At 42.2% G+C, this 15,605-nt stretch overlaps 1 protein-coding gene and 1 long non-coding RNA gene across 2 annotated transcripts in view; one reads left to right on the top strand and one right to left on the bottom strand.

Moving 5' to 3' along the window:
• The window catches only part of LOC134396937 (uncharacterized), a 212,491-nt gene that overhangs the window by 53,451 nt on the left and 143,435 nt on the right, over nucleotides 1-15,605 (top strand). The window lies entirely within an intron of this gene.
• Nucleotides 1-15,605, bottom strand: part of VWDE (von Willebrand factor D and EGF domains) — a 60,241-nt gene that overhangs the window by 19,032 nt on the left and 25,604 nt on the right. The window contains exons 10-16 of the mRNA XM_063147539.1: nucleotides 15,181-15,454; nucleotides 13,230-13,438; nucleotides 10,339-11,339; nucleotides 8,254-8,390; nucleotides 4,155-4,310; nucleotides 2,916-3,020; nucleotides 910-1,024 (exon numbers count right to left, since the gene is read on the bottom strand). Of these exons, the coding sequence (XP_063003609.1) occupies nucleotides 910-1,024; nucleotides 2,916-3,020; nucleotides 4,155-4,310; nucleotides 8,254-8,390; nucleotides 10,339-11,339; nucleotides 13,230-13,438; nucleotides 15,181-15,454 (1,997 nt within the window). The remainder of the gene's footprint in view (nucleotides 1-909; nucleotides 1,025-2,915; nucleotides 3,021-4,154; nucleotides 4,311-8,253; nucleotides 8,391-10,338; nucleotides 11,340-13,229; nucleotides 13,439-15,180; nucleotides 15,455-15,605) is intronic.

Below are 15,605 nucleotides of genomic sequence, written 5' to 3' on the forward strand. Positions count from 1 at the left end.
TTCAGCAGATGTCATTTGCATATATGGGGAACCTGGTGAAATTCCCTCTTCATCACAACAGTTAAAGCTGCAGGTGCCCTGCTCTCTTTTAAATCTGGTCACTCTAGTATAGCTCCTGCAGCTTTAACTGTTGTGATGAAGAGGGAATTTCACCAGGTTCCCCATATATACAAATGACCCCTGCTGAAATTCCCTTTTCTATACAACTGTTAAAGATACTGGAGCCCTGTCTTCCTTTTCATATGGTCACCCTATACACAACCCAATGAAATAGGTAATGTGCGCTAGCCATTCAATAAATATCCTCATCCTAGGTACAAACATCGCAGAGGAAAATGGCACAAGTCCATCATGAAATAAGGAACACATGATGACCATTCATCATCCTTGCACACACAATTACAAACAAGGGGTAAAAGCCAATGTAAGTCCTACTTAGAGTTGACTCATTGAAACAAATGGGACTTCAGTTAGTGGTGGAAACTTTTTAATGGGTCTACTTGAGGTAGGACCTTTGTTGGATTTTACTGCAAATGATGCAATGCAAGAAAATCAACGGCTAGATGGTGAATTTCACCTGAAGTTTTTCCTCATGTCCCACGAGCAGGTTAACAATCCATAAAGTGTAAAGGGGAGATGTGTTGCTCCAAACACTCAGCAATCCGTGGAGCAACTAAGCAAGCAGCAAAACAAGACTTGCTTAGACCAGTGGTGGGAATTGGTGGCTACCAGATATATGCTTTCTGTATGTCCCCAACTCTCTGGAGAGATTTTGTTCCTTCACAGTTTATGGTACTTGCATTGCAAATGTCTATGTATACATGGAAAGTACTCGTGATGTGTGCATTCTCATAATTTGTTAGGTTTGAGTATTAGAGCAGGTGACCTTCAGGACTAATTAAAACTTACTTTCAGCAATTGACCAAGTTAACTTAGATATTTCAGGCCTGCAGAGCAAGCAGGAGCTGGCTGGATTTGTGTCACCTTCATCATAACAAAGTCCATCTATGCTGCACGTCTTCTCCTTCGCAGAAACAACAACATTCATTAAGATTGCAGACATTTTTAGACGTATTTATATGCCATAGCTACTCATTCGTTTTTCCATGTCTAAATTTTGTACGTTTCAGAGGGAATTCACAATTTGCAAGTGGCACAATCTCCAGAAACACCCCCCATGCACGTGTCACCAAAATGAACAAATTCAGCAATAAACCAACATATGGCTCTTGTACAAATGACTCTCATTCAATTGGGGAGTCAGGAAATCCTTTGTACACTGCACACAATATGGCTCAGAGTGCTCTGCTGCAACTTCAGTGTTTGTCATTCAAGTTTTTGCACATGCAAAAGTTCCACTATTACCATATGAATTTCTGGGCGGATTTTGAACCATATCACTAAAATGCATGATGTATGCTGCTCTGTTGCAGATTGTGAATGTATGCTGCAATCCTACTTACATTTCCCTGGAAGTAATTCTCACTGAGCACAGTGGGACTTACCTCTGAGTAAATATGCATAGGATTACGCTGCTGTTATTATTAATTTTGCTGCTGCTCCTGTGGAGAGGTTGGCTGAGTTTGTGCAAGAATTATCATCAGCATCATCAGTCTTTAGAACCGCTGCATGCTAATACAATACAATTTTTCAGCCAAGGACAAGCTACTTACTTCACTCAGAAAAGTATCTTCTTTTTAAAAGAAATACTGTATACCCGAGACAGCTTACTGATGTTATGCAGTGTGTAGTTTCACAGTTAGTTTATTGACTTCCATAAAATCCTGTACTGATGCTACCCCCAGTGCTGCTCTGGAGATGAGTGACTCAGAAGTGTAAACATGGAAGTGACATCATTTCTAGGTCTGAAGAAGCCCGAGCGCCAAGGCTGCGCTAACTCAGACTGAAAGGAGTTTGGGTTATCTTGGGAGGCAGGCTGCAAGGGGCTGGAAAAGAGCCCTTTTCGTCTTGGGAAAAACCAACACAACTGGGAGTTATTTCTAGTACAAGCTCAGCCAACTTCCCCACAGGAGAAGCAGCAAAATAAGCAATAAGACTTTACGGCTAATAGATATACTACCTGCTTTCTCCCTGTGAGCCCTGAAGGTTCAGTTTCCCAAACCTTCTTGAGTCACTGGTAAGTCCAGGATTCGAACAGTAGAGAAGGAAGAATTATGTTTGGATAACCAGGGCTTGGGATAAAATGCAGTAAATATTCTATACGCAGACTACATTTTTTTATAAATTAGGAAGTAGGACCAGGATGCACTATGTTAGAGCTATACTGGATGGTCGGTTAATCAGCTAGATGAACTAATTAAAAACGTTTGATCAAATAAAAAACATGCCTTAATGAATTGGGAAATATGTGTTTTTTTAAAAAAAAGTTGATTATTTTTAATGCATGTACTTCTGTAAAAACTGCAGACAGCCATCTTAGAAGAAGCATTTGTCACATGCAAATTTATTGTTTTAGTCATATCCATCTGATGAAGTTGACTCTAGTCCACAAAAATGTGTGCCCTAACACAGTTTTAAAGTGCCACAAGACTGCAGTAAAATCTGTAGAAGTAACAGACTTTATAGATACCCCTCTGGAAGTCGTTATACAAATTGTTGCAGATTCTATTGACTAATTAACTTTTTAACTCTTAAATATTTCTATTTATATGTTTTCATTGTATACGTTTTAATTTTGTAAAGCTGCCTTGAGCCCCAGTATTGGCAAAAAGGCAGGATAATAATAATAATAATAATAATAATAATAATAATAATAATAATAATAATAATAATAATAATAATAGATTGTCCAGATGTATATGATTAATGGACTAAAATTTATTTCTCTAATAGATTTATTTTCTAGCACCCACAGGGTTGTAAAGATCAAAGGAAAATAAAAAGGAAATACTTGCCTTTAACATGCATAATCCATCTGATTGTGGATCACATATCTGACAAGCTCCGTCAAATAAAGTCACAGTCTTAGGGTTGCTATAAGTGAACCCATCATTAGAAATCTGTTTAGACATATAGCAATAGTTTCGAGAGTTATCCAAGCATACTAAACAGGATTATGGAACATTATTAATTTTTATTTAAATCACTTCTGTACTGCCCTTTAGTGGAAGTTCCAAGGCAGTTTACAAAAACCAGGCAAAACACAGCATGTTAAAAAAAGAGAGAAATACATTAAATACACTAAAAAGCCTGGGGAAATAAAGATGTCTTTGCATGGCATTGAAAGGATAATTGAAAGGAGTTCCCCAAGCCAGGTGCCACCGCTGCGAAGCCTCTCTCTCCGATTGGTACCCATCTTACCATAGATGGCGGGAGGTCCTGGAGGAGAGCTTCCCAGGATGACCTCAATGCATGGGCAGCTCTATCCAGCCCAGTACTATCTACTTGACAGTAGCTCTCCAGCATCCTAACTGGAGCATACAGGGAGCGAATCTGGGACCTTCGGCATGTGATGTTTGTGTTCTACCACTAAGCTTCAGCACTTTCTTTCACATGAACCTGCTCACCAACTATGTTCTTTGTCAAGTAATGCCCCACTCCACGTACCATCACTTAACCCCTTTGCAAAGAGTAGAATAGTAATTGCAGTAGAGCACAAAGCAGTGTCTTTACTGTGCTGGCCCCTTTCAAAAGGGACCTACAGTTCAGATGGGAGTCTTTCAGTAGAGCTTTTAAGTATCTATTATAAACATGGCAAAAATGGTTTGTTTTCTATTGTATGGTGTGCATTTTTTTCACGTTGTGCATTTTTATGCTTTAAAATGATTTTGTAGCCCACTGAATTTTTCCCCCAGTGCACCTCTCTGGTTCAGTTCTCGAAAAGGTGGGGTAAGCCAATATGGTGTAGTGGCTAGAATGTTAGACTGGGAGTTGGGAGATCCGGGTTCTAGTCTCCACTGGGCCATGAAGCTCACTGGGTGACTTTGGGCCAATCACAGATTCTAAGCCCAGCCTACCCCACGGGACTGAAGTGAGGATATAATGGAGAGGAGGAGGATTATGGGTATTCTGCCTTGGGCTCCATGGAGGAAAGGCAGGATATAAATGTAAAAATAAATAAATAAAAGCAATTTGTTAAATTAAACCACGAATAACCTCTCGATTACTATATTAGGTAATTCTTTAGAGGTTACCTTGATTTGCCACCTAGCAGTGGGTTGGTCATCCAGCTGATTCATAGCATCAGATTGGTGGCCTTCAGTGGGAAGTTGGCAATCGACAGTCCTGGTATTGTGGAAGGCAGCATGGATGAATATGGATTCCCCAAGCACCCATTTGTTATCACTGTACTGAATTAAAGGACCAAAAAGCTTGATTTAGTTAAACCATAAACAAGAAGTCAACACAGTAGTAGTAGCAGTAGCAGTAGTTGTTCATTTGTCTTTAGCCATGGATATCACAATGATGTCCATGGCTATATCCAGGACTTCACATCTAGTTATAAAGAAGAAGGGAAATCTTAGGCCTTAGAAGAAGGGAAGTCTTCGACCTACCTGTTACTGCGTGATGGAGGGGTGAAGATCTTGCGATGTATTTATCGCAAGTTCCCCCCTGTGTTTACAGGCGGTGTGCGATGGCCTCAGAAGGAGAGGACATTGCACCCACCATTTTGCTTTGTTTTTAAGACAGAGAAGATGTGCAAAAAAATTACTTTTCTCTGCTCCCCCCGATGGGCCTGGGTCCCGGCTCCTTGCCAGGAACCGTGAGGAGCCGGAATAAACTGCAGCACCCACCACACGTTCCGCGGTCTCAGGCTCACCATGGAAAAACTGGGCCTAAAGGGTAGGGCAAGATCCCGGGGATTGTCCCAGGATTTCATCCCATCTAGCTATGGCCTTAGCATTTGTTTTGTTGCCTACTGGTTAAAGAGCATCTCCTGAAATTATTTCTGAGTGCCAAACCAGAGCAGCAGATTCTATCCAAAACCATCAACTGCAGAATCCTCATGTTCCTCTTTTATACTCTCCCAATTATCTATTTATAGCCAGGTGGTTGGACCATTTATGGGCTGCTTAAAGCAACACAACTGAGGCACTTCTACTTCTTTTTCAAGAGGGTCCCTGATCAAATAAACAGGATCAACTAAAGCACAATAGCTTCATTAGGGCCATCTAAAATGTCAGAAAATACTGAGAAAGCCTTCGAGATCCCCAGAACTCTTAAGATATTGTTGGATGGACACAGTGGGAAAAAGCCCAGTTTGCTCTTTGTAAAATGGAGTTGAGGTGTTACGCAGTTGTGCAGCACAATTCTGTACATTATTTACTCAGAAATAGGCCCTGCTGTGTTCAATGGGGCTTCCTCCCAGAAAAAATATATGCATAGGATAGTAGCCTTAATTAGGTTAGACTATGCTATAAGTGAACAAAAAGAAGCCAAGTTTGCCAAAGGAGCAATGGCTTTTCCCCATATGTCAGCACGAAACCAAAAGGGAAAGGCACTAAATAAAACCAATGAGCATGAAGGAAGAAAGAAATTGTTCTCAGATATGCCAAAATGTATTCAGGCCCATCATGTTTCAGAAACAAAGGGCTCATCTACACCAATGAGGATATTGCACTATGAAAGCAGTATGAAAGCGGTATGTAAAAGGCAGGAGTCAGACTACTGCTTTATAGTGGTATTGAAGTGCTTGCTCATATAACTCAGAGGAAAAGATCTTCAGTTCTGATAGCAGGACGTTTTAACAAACGCTGAGGCTTTCTAATTAAGCGAACTGCCTTTGCAGGATTGCAGTTTGCTACCCGAACCCCCTCCCTTCTTGTTCACTACAGCTCCTGAAGAAGGATTCTTTTGAATCCGAAACATTGACCTTTTTACATTGTGAAATAATAAAACGTTCATTGCTCATTCGTACACAGCACCAGAGCTCATCCCATTGACACATACCATATATTGCTTTTATACCGCTTTCATAGTGTTATATCCTGCTTGGTGTAGATGTGTCATGGGCCCCAACACTTGTCAGTGCACTTCAGCTCCACTACAAAGCAGTAGCATAGATCCTGCAGTGCACTTCAATACCGCTATAACGCAGTAGTGTGGCACCTGCCTTTTATATACCGCTTTCATAGTGGAATATCCTGCTGGTGTAGATGAGCCCCAAATCTCCTTCTTCAGAAGTAATCATCAACCTGCAAAGGTGAGCTCCTTGGTTCTCCCATTTACTGAATCAAACTTGCAGTTGACAATTGCCACTGAAAAACAGAATTTTGTTCTCAAAACATGTCAGGCCTGAATACATTCTGAGAACACTTTTCTCTCCTGCTCTTTCGTTCTCCTTTTGAAATGATATAAAAACTAGTAGTTATTCAGAGCAGATGGGTCCACAGGGCTACCTGCAATTTTTGTCTGCTCAACAAAAAGCGTGGGAGCCAGGGATCAAGGGTGCTGCTTTTATAACAAAATAAAACAAAAACTCTGGCAATGAGTGAGGAGTGAGACAGTTCAAACTGTGATAAGTGAACTCCTAATAATGGTCTCACTAGGAGTTTGATCGGGTGGGCTTTTAACTTAATGGAGTGTAAATGTGCTGTTGACTTTCTCATTTCAGACTGACTTGCAGATGGGGGGATCCATGTTGTGCTCAAGAGAAAAACCATAGCATGCATTGTAATATAGCCTGCCAAAATAACCTCAGCTCAGCATCCGCCAGAACTAGTGGAGAGAAAAAAAGGATTCAATGGAAAAGGAAAACGTTTTCTGATGGACTGATGTGGAAAAGGAATTTATTAAAAATAGAAAAAAAAACATGTCATATTATATCTCTTGATCAAATTCAGAGGACACACACTAGTTTCAGCTTGATTAGCTCAGGATTTCCAGTACTGGGCAATTAATCCAGTGTTTTGGCTAAACTCCAGCTTAAGTAATTGCTTCCATCCCAACAAAAGTCCCCCTATAGTTTTTACTTGCAGTATTGATATTGAATGGTTAATGCTGAATATTGCGTGAAATGTGTCCTTGCATATTCTGTATCCCACCACAGGTACAAATATGTGGGTCAGCCTAACTTCAGCTGCATGGAGAGATATCCAGCCTACTCGTACAATCGGCACTGTGTTAAGGAGCAGCTGTGCAACCAACTACAACTGAGCTATTGTGTTTGCATTCCTGCAGTTGCAGCTGGAGCACGGTCTGGAGTGAGTTCATACCACATAGGGTCTCAAACGGTGCTATGCTACATTGTTCGTGATAGGGAGGAACAAATTTACACCTTACAGCCCTTCACCCTACATTGAAGTTACGGTAGGAAGATGCAGGTCCAACTAAACTCTGAATATTTCTGGAGTCCACTGAGAATCAGAACTGGGACATATCGGAATCTATCAGTGGGTTTGCTGAGTTTCCAGATATCACCTGGTTGCGACAGGCTTCATCACACATGTGCAGATGCTTCAAATGCATCATATGGGTTGCAGTGGATTATGTAAGTGAGGCCTATTGGTGGTCATGTTATGCCTAGACCCAGCAAGGCTAAGGCTCACGTATCGAAACCTCCATCACACAGCATGGCACTGCCATGCACTGGTGACATCATCTACCCATTCACCGTATTGGGATCCTCCATCTCTGCATGGCAAGGTTTAGTGTCCAGTCCAAGTTCAACTTGAGAGCCTAAAATTCCTATGGATTCTAGAATTGATCCTGGAAGTCTGGTGGGATTTGGATCAGAAAATCAGCTAAGCATAACCTTTCCTGGGTAGAACTATGTCCACAGCTGCCCCAAAACATTGCACTGCCCGAGGGAAAGAATTAAATGCCCTTCCACTTACCATTCCACATACAAAAGCTGACCACAGTGATAGTTGAAGCTTACTTCAAGGGGGTGCAGGGCAGGCTGTGTAACACCCCCACCTCTGTCCCACATTTCACTGCTGCCTCTACCATACTTGCTTCCTGAGGCGGCCACTTCACTCTGCCTAATGGTAGGGCTGGCCCTGGTTTCATCTCCTCTCATTTGTGTGGGACTTTCCAAATTGTCACCTCAGCACAGGGCGAAAAGTACAAAGTACAAAAAGAAAAAGCAGCACACTGAATGGGCTTTTTTTCACATCCTTCCACCTTGCAGGCTATAACTACCCTATATTGATCCTACAGTGTCCTCTGTCTGCTAAGGGAATGGAGGGAACAGCATGGAGACAACATGGAGACAATGTGGCTTAGAGTGATTTCTGAAGCCTAAAAACGGGAAAAGATTCAGAGTTAGTTTTACTATTTAAAATAAGCCACCTGCAACTTGTTAATTTCACATCTGAGGCTTGATGACTCCTTGAATCCATGGCCAAAAGCTCTGACAGTTGTGCAGTCATACTGTCGGACATCACATAATCCTCCATTATCCAACTGTATAATTTCTGGAACCTGATCTTTGAAATAATAAAAAAAAGAACATGAAACACTGAATCAACAAATGGTCCCTTCACACAAACAGTATAAAAAAGGCTTTGTAGATAGCCAGAAAGAGAGCTCGCAGAAATATTGTGGGGGGGGGGGGGGAATAGGGCACTGCAGATACAAAATCTGGGCAAAGGAACAAATTAATGTCAATATATTTTAAGTTAAAAGCTTCTTAGAAGAATTTGCTCCAGATAATTTGACATACTATATTCCATCAAAGTCCAGCTTTCACAGTGGCTCAGGAGCTAAACTTGTTTCTGGACTTTCAGTTGCAGATGGTCTAACAAGACCGAATATTATTTCATATAAAAATATTCCCTGAACAAATAAAACTGGATGTCAGAGAGAACGGTTCTACCCTAGAACACTTGCACACTACTTTTGTTTATTCGGGGAATTCTTTTGTATGGAGAAAGATGCAATCATGTGAGGCTCCATTCTCTCCTTCTCCACATAGGCTGTTTCTAAGAACTAACCTAAAATATACGTGTACCGTATTTTCCGGCGTATAAGACGACTGGGCGTATAAGACGACCCCCAACTTTTGATAAGATCTTTCTGGGTTAAAAAGTCATCTTATACTGGGCATATAAGACGACCCCCAACTTTTGAGAAGATTTTCCTGGGTTAAAAAGTAGTCTTATACGCCAGAAAATACAGTAATACTCATTTACATGGAGACTCTTTCAAAGTCTCCTGTCGTTCACACTTTTAAGGGAGGCTTCAGGTAACCATGTTATGCTATCACTGTAACCTGGTTTTTTGACTCAGGTCTGGGGCATATCTAAATCCATCAGCAGATCTGGTGACTTCCAGAATATCACCAGGCTACGCTAGGCTGCATCAGGTATGAATAGTTCACTTTGGTACATCATATGAGTTGCTTTATTATGTGATGATCCATTACTTTTTCACATAGTGACTAAAGTTAGCTTTAGCAGATTCTATCATGTTAATCTGTTTACTGAACAGAATTGTAGAAAAAGCCATAGCTCAGTGGCAGGGTTCTTGCTTTGTCTGTCAGGGGTCCCAGGTTCAGTCTCAGGCATCTCCAGGCAGGGTGAACAGATTTTGTTAAATCCATTCCATCTGTGTTTCCCAGATTGTCAAGGCATCTTTCATTCTGTTGTCCCCTCATTGATGGAATTGATTTTTAAACCAGAACTTTGTTCTACTTACGCTGTTTTGTATTAGAGCCAACTCTTTCATTTAAGAGTTAAGGGTCAAACTATACACCTTGTTCATTGCATGGTATGTAGCAGAGGATAATGTTTTTACTCTAGAGCAAATGTGCACAATGCTCATTCAGACTGGGACCATCATACACAGGGAGAGGAGGAATAAAACGTTCCCCCCCCCATCATTTTGTACCTGACCCCACTCCCACGCAGGGACTGAAAAAAGATTAGAAGCCTACATTGATGTCAATGGAGGCTTCCCCTCTTTTTTCACCCCCTAGAGGGTATTGGGTGGGGGATGGAAGAAAGATTTAATCCCCCCTACTAGAACATGGTGGTCCCAATCCAAATCAGGGCTGTGTGAACTTACTCTACAGACAGAGAGACAAAGTATCTTCAGCTACATGCTATGCAATTAATGTAATACAAAGTTTGACCCTAAGGATATTCAGTAATATGGAATGGAGGCACCAGTGGGCCTTCCACATGGAGGCCAGCATGTGAAATTGTACTGGGCTGGTAGTTGAGGCTAGAGATATGGTGAGCAGTGGTTAAATCTGGCATACACTGAACTTACACGGGTTACCTTGAGAGAACAGGACAGATGCCAAACAGAGAGCAAAACTCACTGTTTTGGATTACACCGTCGAAGTTGGACCATGAGAAGGCCCACGGGGGTTCACCTTTGACAAAAGCAGCAGAGAGAGAACCACACAAATAACTGTGCCGCTCAACTCACCGGATGCCATACTGCAGTCGTAAGAGCTGAAGCCTTGAAAACAAGCACAGCCCCATTCGACGCAACGACCTCTCCCGCTGCAGAGGTTGGGGCACTTCAGCACTAAGAGCCAGCCCTCGATTAGTTCCTCTTTTCCTTTGGTGTTGTAAGAAACCTCTTCCAAAAGTCTCTTTTCACATTCATTTTCCAGCAGGGGTAAACCTGCCTTGGCCCAGCCGAGATGGTCCTTCAGCTGTAGATCCTGGACGCACATGCGCAGGGCGTCCTCTACCCGTTGGCCAAGGAGAGCCCTACAAGCTCTACCTATGCTGGAATTAGCCACAGCCTCTTGACAAAAATCCAACGCATCTGATTCAGTGAGGCCAGAAGGAGTAGGCCACGAGGCCAGGGGCTCTTGGTGCATGTCCGCCGTATGATCTTCTGGGAAGAAATAGCTAAATCCATCCAGATCCGTTTGGCTCAGACTCTGGGATGGAAATACAGAAAGGTACTCATAATAATGCTGGCGCTTCCTGCGCTTCCTGACGGAGCGTCTTCTGTAGCCCCGCTGACTGCCGTACATGTCAGCGTAGCTGTAGGCTCCCAAGCTCCCAAGTGCTTCTTTATCTCTTGTACTGCCTGCCTTTGAGTTTGGGAAGATAGCGAGGCCTGCCGGGGATGCGGTGTGAAGAGCTGTTTGATTAAGAGAGTGTCCCTCTCTGGAGGGGAGAGCAGAGGAAGCCTTTCTGAGTCGTGTCGCACGCTTCCTCAAGCCCCTGATATGATCAACCGGGCTAATATACTCAGCGGTAACATCCAGCCCTGGGATGAAGGAAGGGAGCCAAGCATTCCGTTCGCTTCTTTTGCAAGACAAAGCAAATCCTGCCTCAGAAGCAGAGTTCACTTGATTTGTCTGCTGATCCGCTCCCGTGTCACCAGGACTGCAACTACAGAAACGAGTTTTCTTGGCTGAACGTGAAGGAGTTGGTGTTTTGTCGAAGAGGCTCTCTCCTGGCAAAATCCTGGCAAAGTAAAATAACAGGGAAAACGTAAAGGTGGCCTATATCCAAGAAAACAATATCCACACACAGAGCAGGGGAGGGGAGAACTGCTCAGGAGTTTAGCAGTGCTGTTGCTGTAGCCATTTCCCACTTCCAGGCACTTTTTAAAACCAAAAGGTGACTTATATCTTTGGCTACAGGAACTGTTGTGGGTAAAAATAATAATACAGCATTTCTATCATGCCCATCCTCCAGATAGTTCAGGTTGGTATACATGGGCTCAGCCAATTTTATTTTCTTACGTAGGTAGGGCTAGGCTCATTACTGGCTGAAGGCCATCCACACATCTTTGTGCCTAAACGGAGATCTATATCCAACACTTTGTCCACACTGACCGAGTTCGGATGTCACCACAACCCTGTTGTTTTTTTAACCCCTTGGTTGTTGTGAAACAACTGGGAGCAAGTACAGTAAGCATGCTATTTCTTGCTGCCCTGTTGCTCTTGCTGTAGCCAGGCAGAGCTAAACAACACAGGATGCCCCATAAATCCCTGGGTTGTTTAGCACAATGTTTGAACCCGGAATTCTGGGTTGTTGGGGGAGAGACAACCCAGAGTTGTAATCAAGTACCAACCATGAGTTTCAACTCTGGGTTGTCTCTCTCCCAACAACCCAGGTCAGATTTACACCAAGCAGGATATACCACTATGATAGTGGTATATAAGTGGCAGGAGCCACACCAAGCAGGATATAGCAGTATGAAAGCGGTATATGGTATGTGTAAATGGGCCCCAACAGTTGTCAGTGCACTTCAATACCGCTATAAAGCAGTAGTGTGGCTCCTGCCTCATATATGCTGCTTTCATAGTGCTTTTATAGTGCAATATCCTGCTTGGTGTAGATCTGGCCCCAGAGTTCCATGTTCAGATATCATGCTAACCAATCCAGAGTCAGTTTGCTTAGCTCAGCAGGAGCAACTGGCAGCTAGGAGCAAGCACACTCACTTGCTCCCGTTCGTTCACAACTACCCAAGATTTATATTTTTAAAAAACTGGGTAGTCGTGACATCCAAACCAGGTCTATGGCTTTGTCCACACTAGCTTTCTTTCATGTTCATATACCACTTTTTTGAACAGTCTTTCTTTCCAAATGTTATATTACAGAGATGCATTTGTTTTTTGCATATAAATCATAGCGACATATACAACTCTGGACCGTAAAAAGCCTACACTGTCTTAATTTTTGTGAACCGCCCAGAGAGCTCCGGCTATTGGGCGGTATAGAAATGTAATAAATAAAATAAAAATAAATAAAATTTTGGAAATAAAGTAAAAAGATCAGCGATTTTAAGCTTCAAAACAACATACATTCACTATGACAACTGAAAATGTATAGATGTGTTAGCTTGTGCAGTGTATTTTTAGTAGCTTTTTTTTTTATCGAGGGACTGGATATTACATCTCCTGTAATTACTATTCTCATAATTCACTTTCAGTGGAAGGAAGTAGGTTATGGGTGTTGTTGGGGTTTTTTTGTGCAATATTTCAAAATCTGAAGGATTAAATATTAATATTAAACTGAAAATGCATGATGATTATTAATAGTTTCTAAACAGTTTTACAATTGTTATTTTGCTTTTTTCTCAGAAGGTGCATTTGTATTAGGAAAGTTAGGTTTCGAGTCATGACTTGTCCAAAGGTACCTGGTGAACTTTACTATACACACTTTCAGGCCCTAATCAATGAACTCAGTGCAACTTAAAGGTAGACACATAAAAGACTGTGCTGAAAATGGAGAACTGCTATCCAAATCCAACACACTGCCCACAGCATTCAACCCATCCTTTTCCATTAGTAATAATATATGATTAAAAAAAGACAACCTTGCCAGGACTGACAAAGTTATTATTACCTCCATTTACTAATAAAAGTCAGGTAAGCATCAGTTCCTCCAGTGATTTCAGTTCCATCCGCATCATGGTAATCATTCTCTGCAACGCCATCAAAGGTTCCACAAAGTCCCAGTGTGTGTTTATAATCTGAACTGGGAGCTCTGAGAGTTAGACTCATTCCCCATTCGCTCACGTCAGCTCGAACAAAAGCTCCAGAAGAAAACGAGATCTAAAAACAAAATGGTGTCAAAAGGACAATAGGAAGACTTTTTATGAATACAGTCCCTATTTCTGGACTGTTTTGGAGATGGCATGAATTAATGCTTGGTCCCCCATCCCATTTATCCCCCCTCCCTCGTTTCCTGTCTTTAATTATAGTATTGTGTTTTAAAGATGTAGTGTCTTAGGAAATCTACCTTCTTTAACAATTTGCTACTGACTGCTGCCTTCTCGAGGTAATTGCTGTGAGTGGAGGCGCAAGGAGAGGAGGTAGCTAATCCTTTTCCACAAAGCCATTTTTCTGAAATGGCTATTTGTCCCCCAAAATTAAATTTTCTGCAACAGCACCTGGGGGAAGGAGAAGGGGCCGTAGCTCAGTGGTAGAGCACAAGCTTTGCAATGCAGAAGGTCCCAGGTTCAACTCTTAACAGCAGCTTCAGGTAGGGCTGGAAAAATCCCAACCTGACACCTTGGAGAGCTGCAGCCAGTCAGTGTAGACAATACTGGGATTGATGGGCCAATGGTCTGACTCGGTATATAGCAACTTCCTACGTTCCGAAGTCTTCAGCAACGCTGAAAACAAAGTAACGTAGGTGCAGGCCTGATCTCTGTTGGAAAGGCAGCTTCCTATGTCCCCTAAAGGGGTAAAGTGGTCAGGGTTGTCAGAAAAGGGTTTTAACTCTATTGTGCCCTCAGTCCCTGTACTGCAGTCGCCCGCTAGATTCCCCCCCCCCGCTTTCCCCATGGCTATTTTAAAGGGTTAAAAACCACATGGGAGGAAATGATGCGTTTAAGGTAACATCTAATTTGAATCTGCGAAGCCCCCAGAATTATCCAAGCTCAGGAAAAGTGTCCAAAGGAATGGCGAAGTGTCGATTGAGAACGGCTGATGGGTGCGCTATGAGCGTTTACAAAAAGACTCAGATAACGAAGGAACCGCAGCAGGATAATGGCTGCCAACAGGAACATTATATTTAAACTAATTGGAGGGGGTTAGTGCCTCTCTAATGAGATCCTAAGTTGCAGAGCAAATAAAAGGAAATGGCGGAGGGAAATCAGTGACAGGCAATGTAATGAAATACAGATTGCACAGGGCCCCCCTTCTATTGTGAGCCAAAATGAGCTGGTGCAGAGCGGCATTACCTTGACCCGAGTTCCTGTTGCTTTAAGCAGTGCGAATTGAAGCATCTTTCGTATTGTAAAATGGTAAAGGGGGAAGTCTTTTTTTGTGTCAAAAGGTAATAAAGAAGATACCATCAGTTCTATTTGGACGCAACTATGATTTATCGTTCTGTGAACAAGCCTGGGGCTTCTGTTCTCCCCCTCTTCCGCCATAACCACAAGGAGATCAGAAGCTTTTGCTTCCATTTTTAATTAATTGCATTTTAGTGTTACAACCTAAACTGTGTTATTTCTTAACTAGATTTTATTGAAACAAGCTAGCTTTATAAACTATGGTTGGCTTGTTTCAATAAAACAGAGTTAAGATGAAGTGCAGTTCGTCCGGGTTCAGATATAATGCTAAACTGTGATTAGCTAAAAATGGAAGCGAAAGCATTTTATTTGGAGCTTGTGGGAGGAGGAGAGGGGAGGATGGAGCCCGTGAGCCCCAGGATTGTCTAGGCTTATTCACGTAAGGATAAACCCTAGTTTATTCCTTTGACTGACTGCAGCCCATGCATGTGCAAAAGCGAATGAAAAAACCCTCCTGAGCTAAATAGCTTTGCAGCAGATATAAAACTGGTAACACACCGTGACTTTTCTTCCCAAGTATGATTCAGTGATCCTGACATTGCTGTCTGCGGGGTCTCTGCTCTTTACAGATAAGTGTGGCTGCGAGTCACGGAGCTGGCCGCTGCACATGTCAAACGCTATTATATCAGCCTCTTCTTTGGCAACAAAACCACAATTACACGATGCTGGGTAATAAAGGCTTCCACAATCCCACTGGCGCACGTGGACTTCAAAATCGCGGGAAGTACTTCTGTAGAGCACAAATGTTCCCGTTTTAAAGTTGTCATACATCCTAGAAACAAAAAGAAGAGCATGAACCATTATTTTTATTTCAGAATTAACCTGCGCCTGAAAAGCTTTGTTTTAATGCTGTGCTAATTTGCCCAATATTGTCATTTTTATTTTACATTTTGGGGCATTTGAAAAGTTTTTACAACCAGATC

The sequence above is a fragment of the Elgaria multicarinata genome, chromosome 1 (genome assembly GCF_023053635.1).
Source record: "Elgaria multicarinata webbii isolate HBS135686 ecotype San Diego chromosome 1, rElgMul1.1.pri, whole genome shotgun sequence".
Taxonomy (NCBI): Eukaryota; Metazoa; Chordata; class Lepidosauria; order Squamata; family Anguidae; genus Elgaria; species Elgaria multicarinata.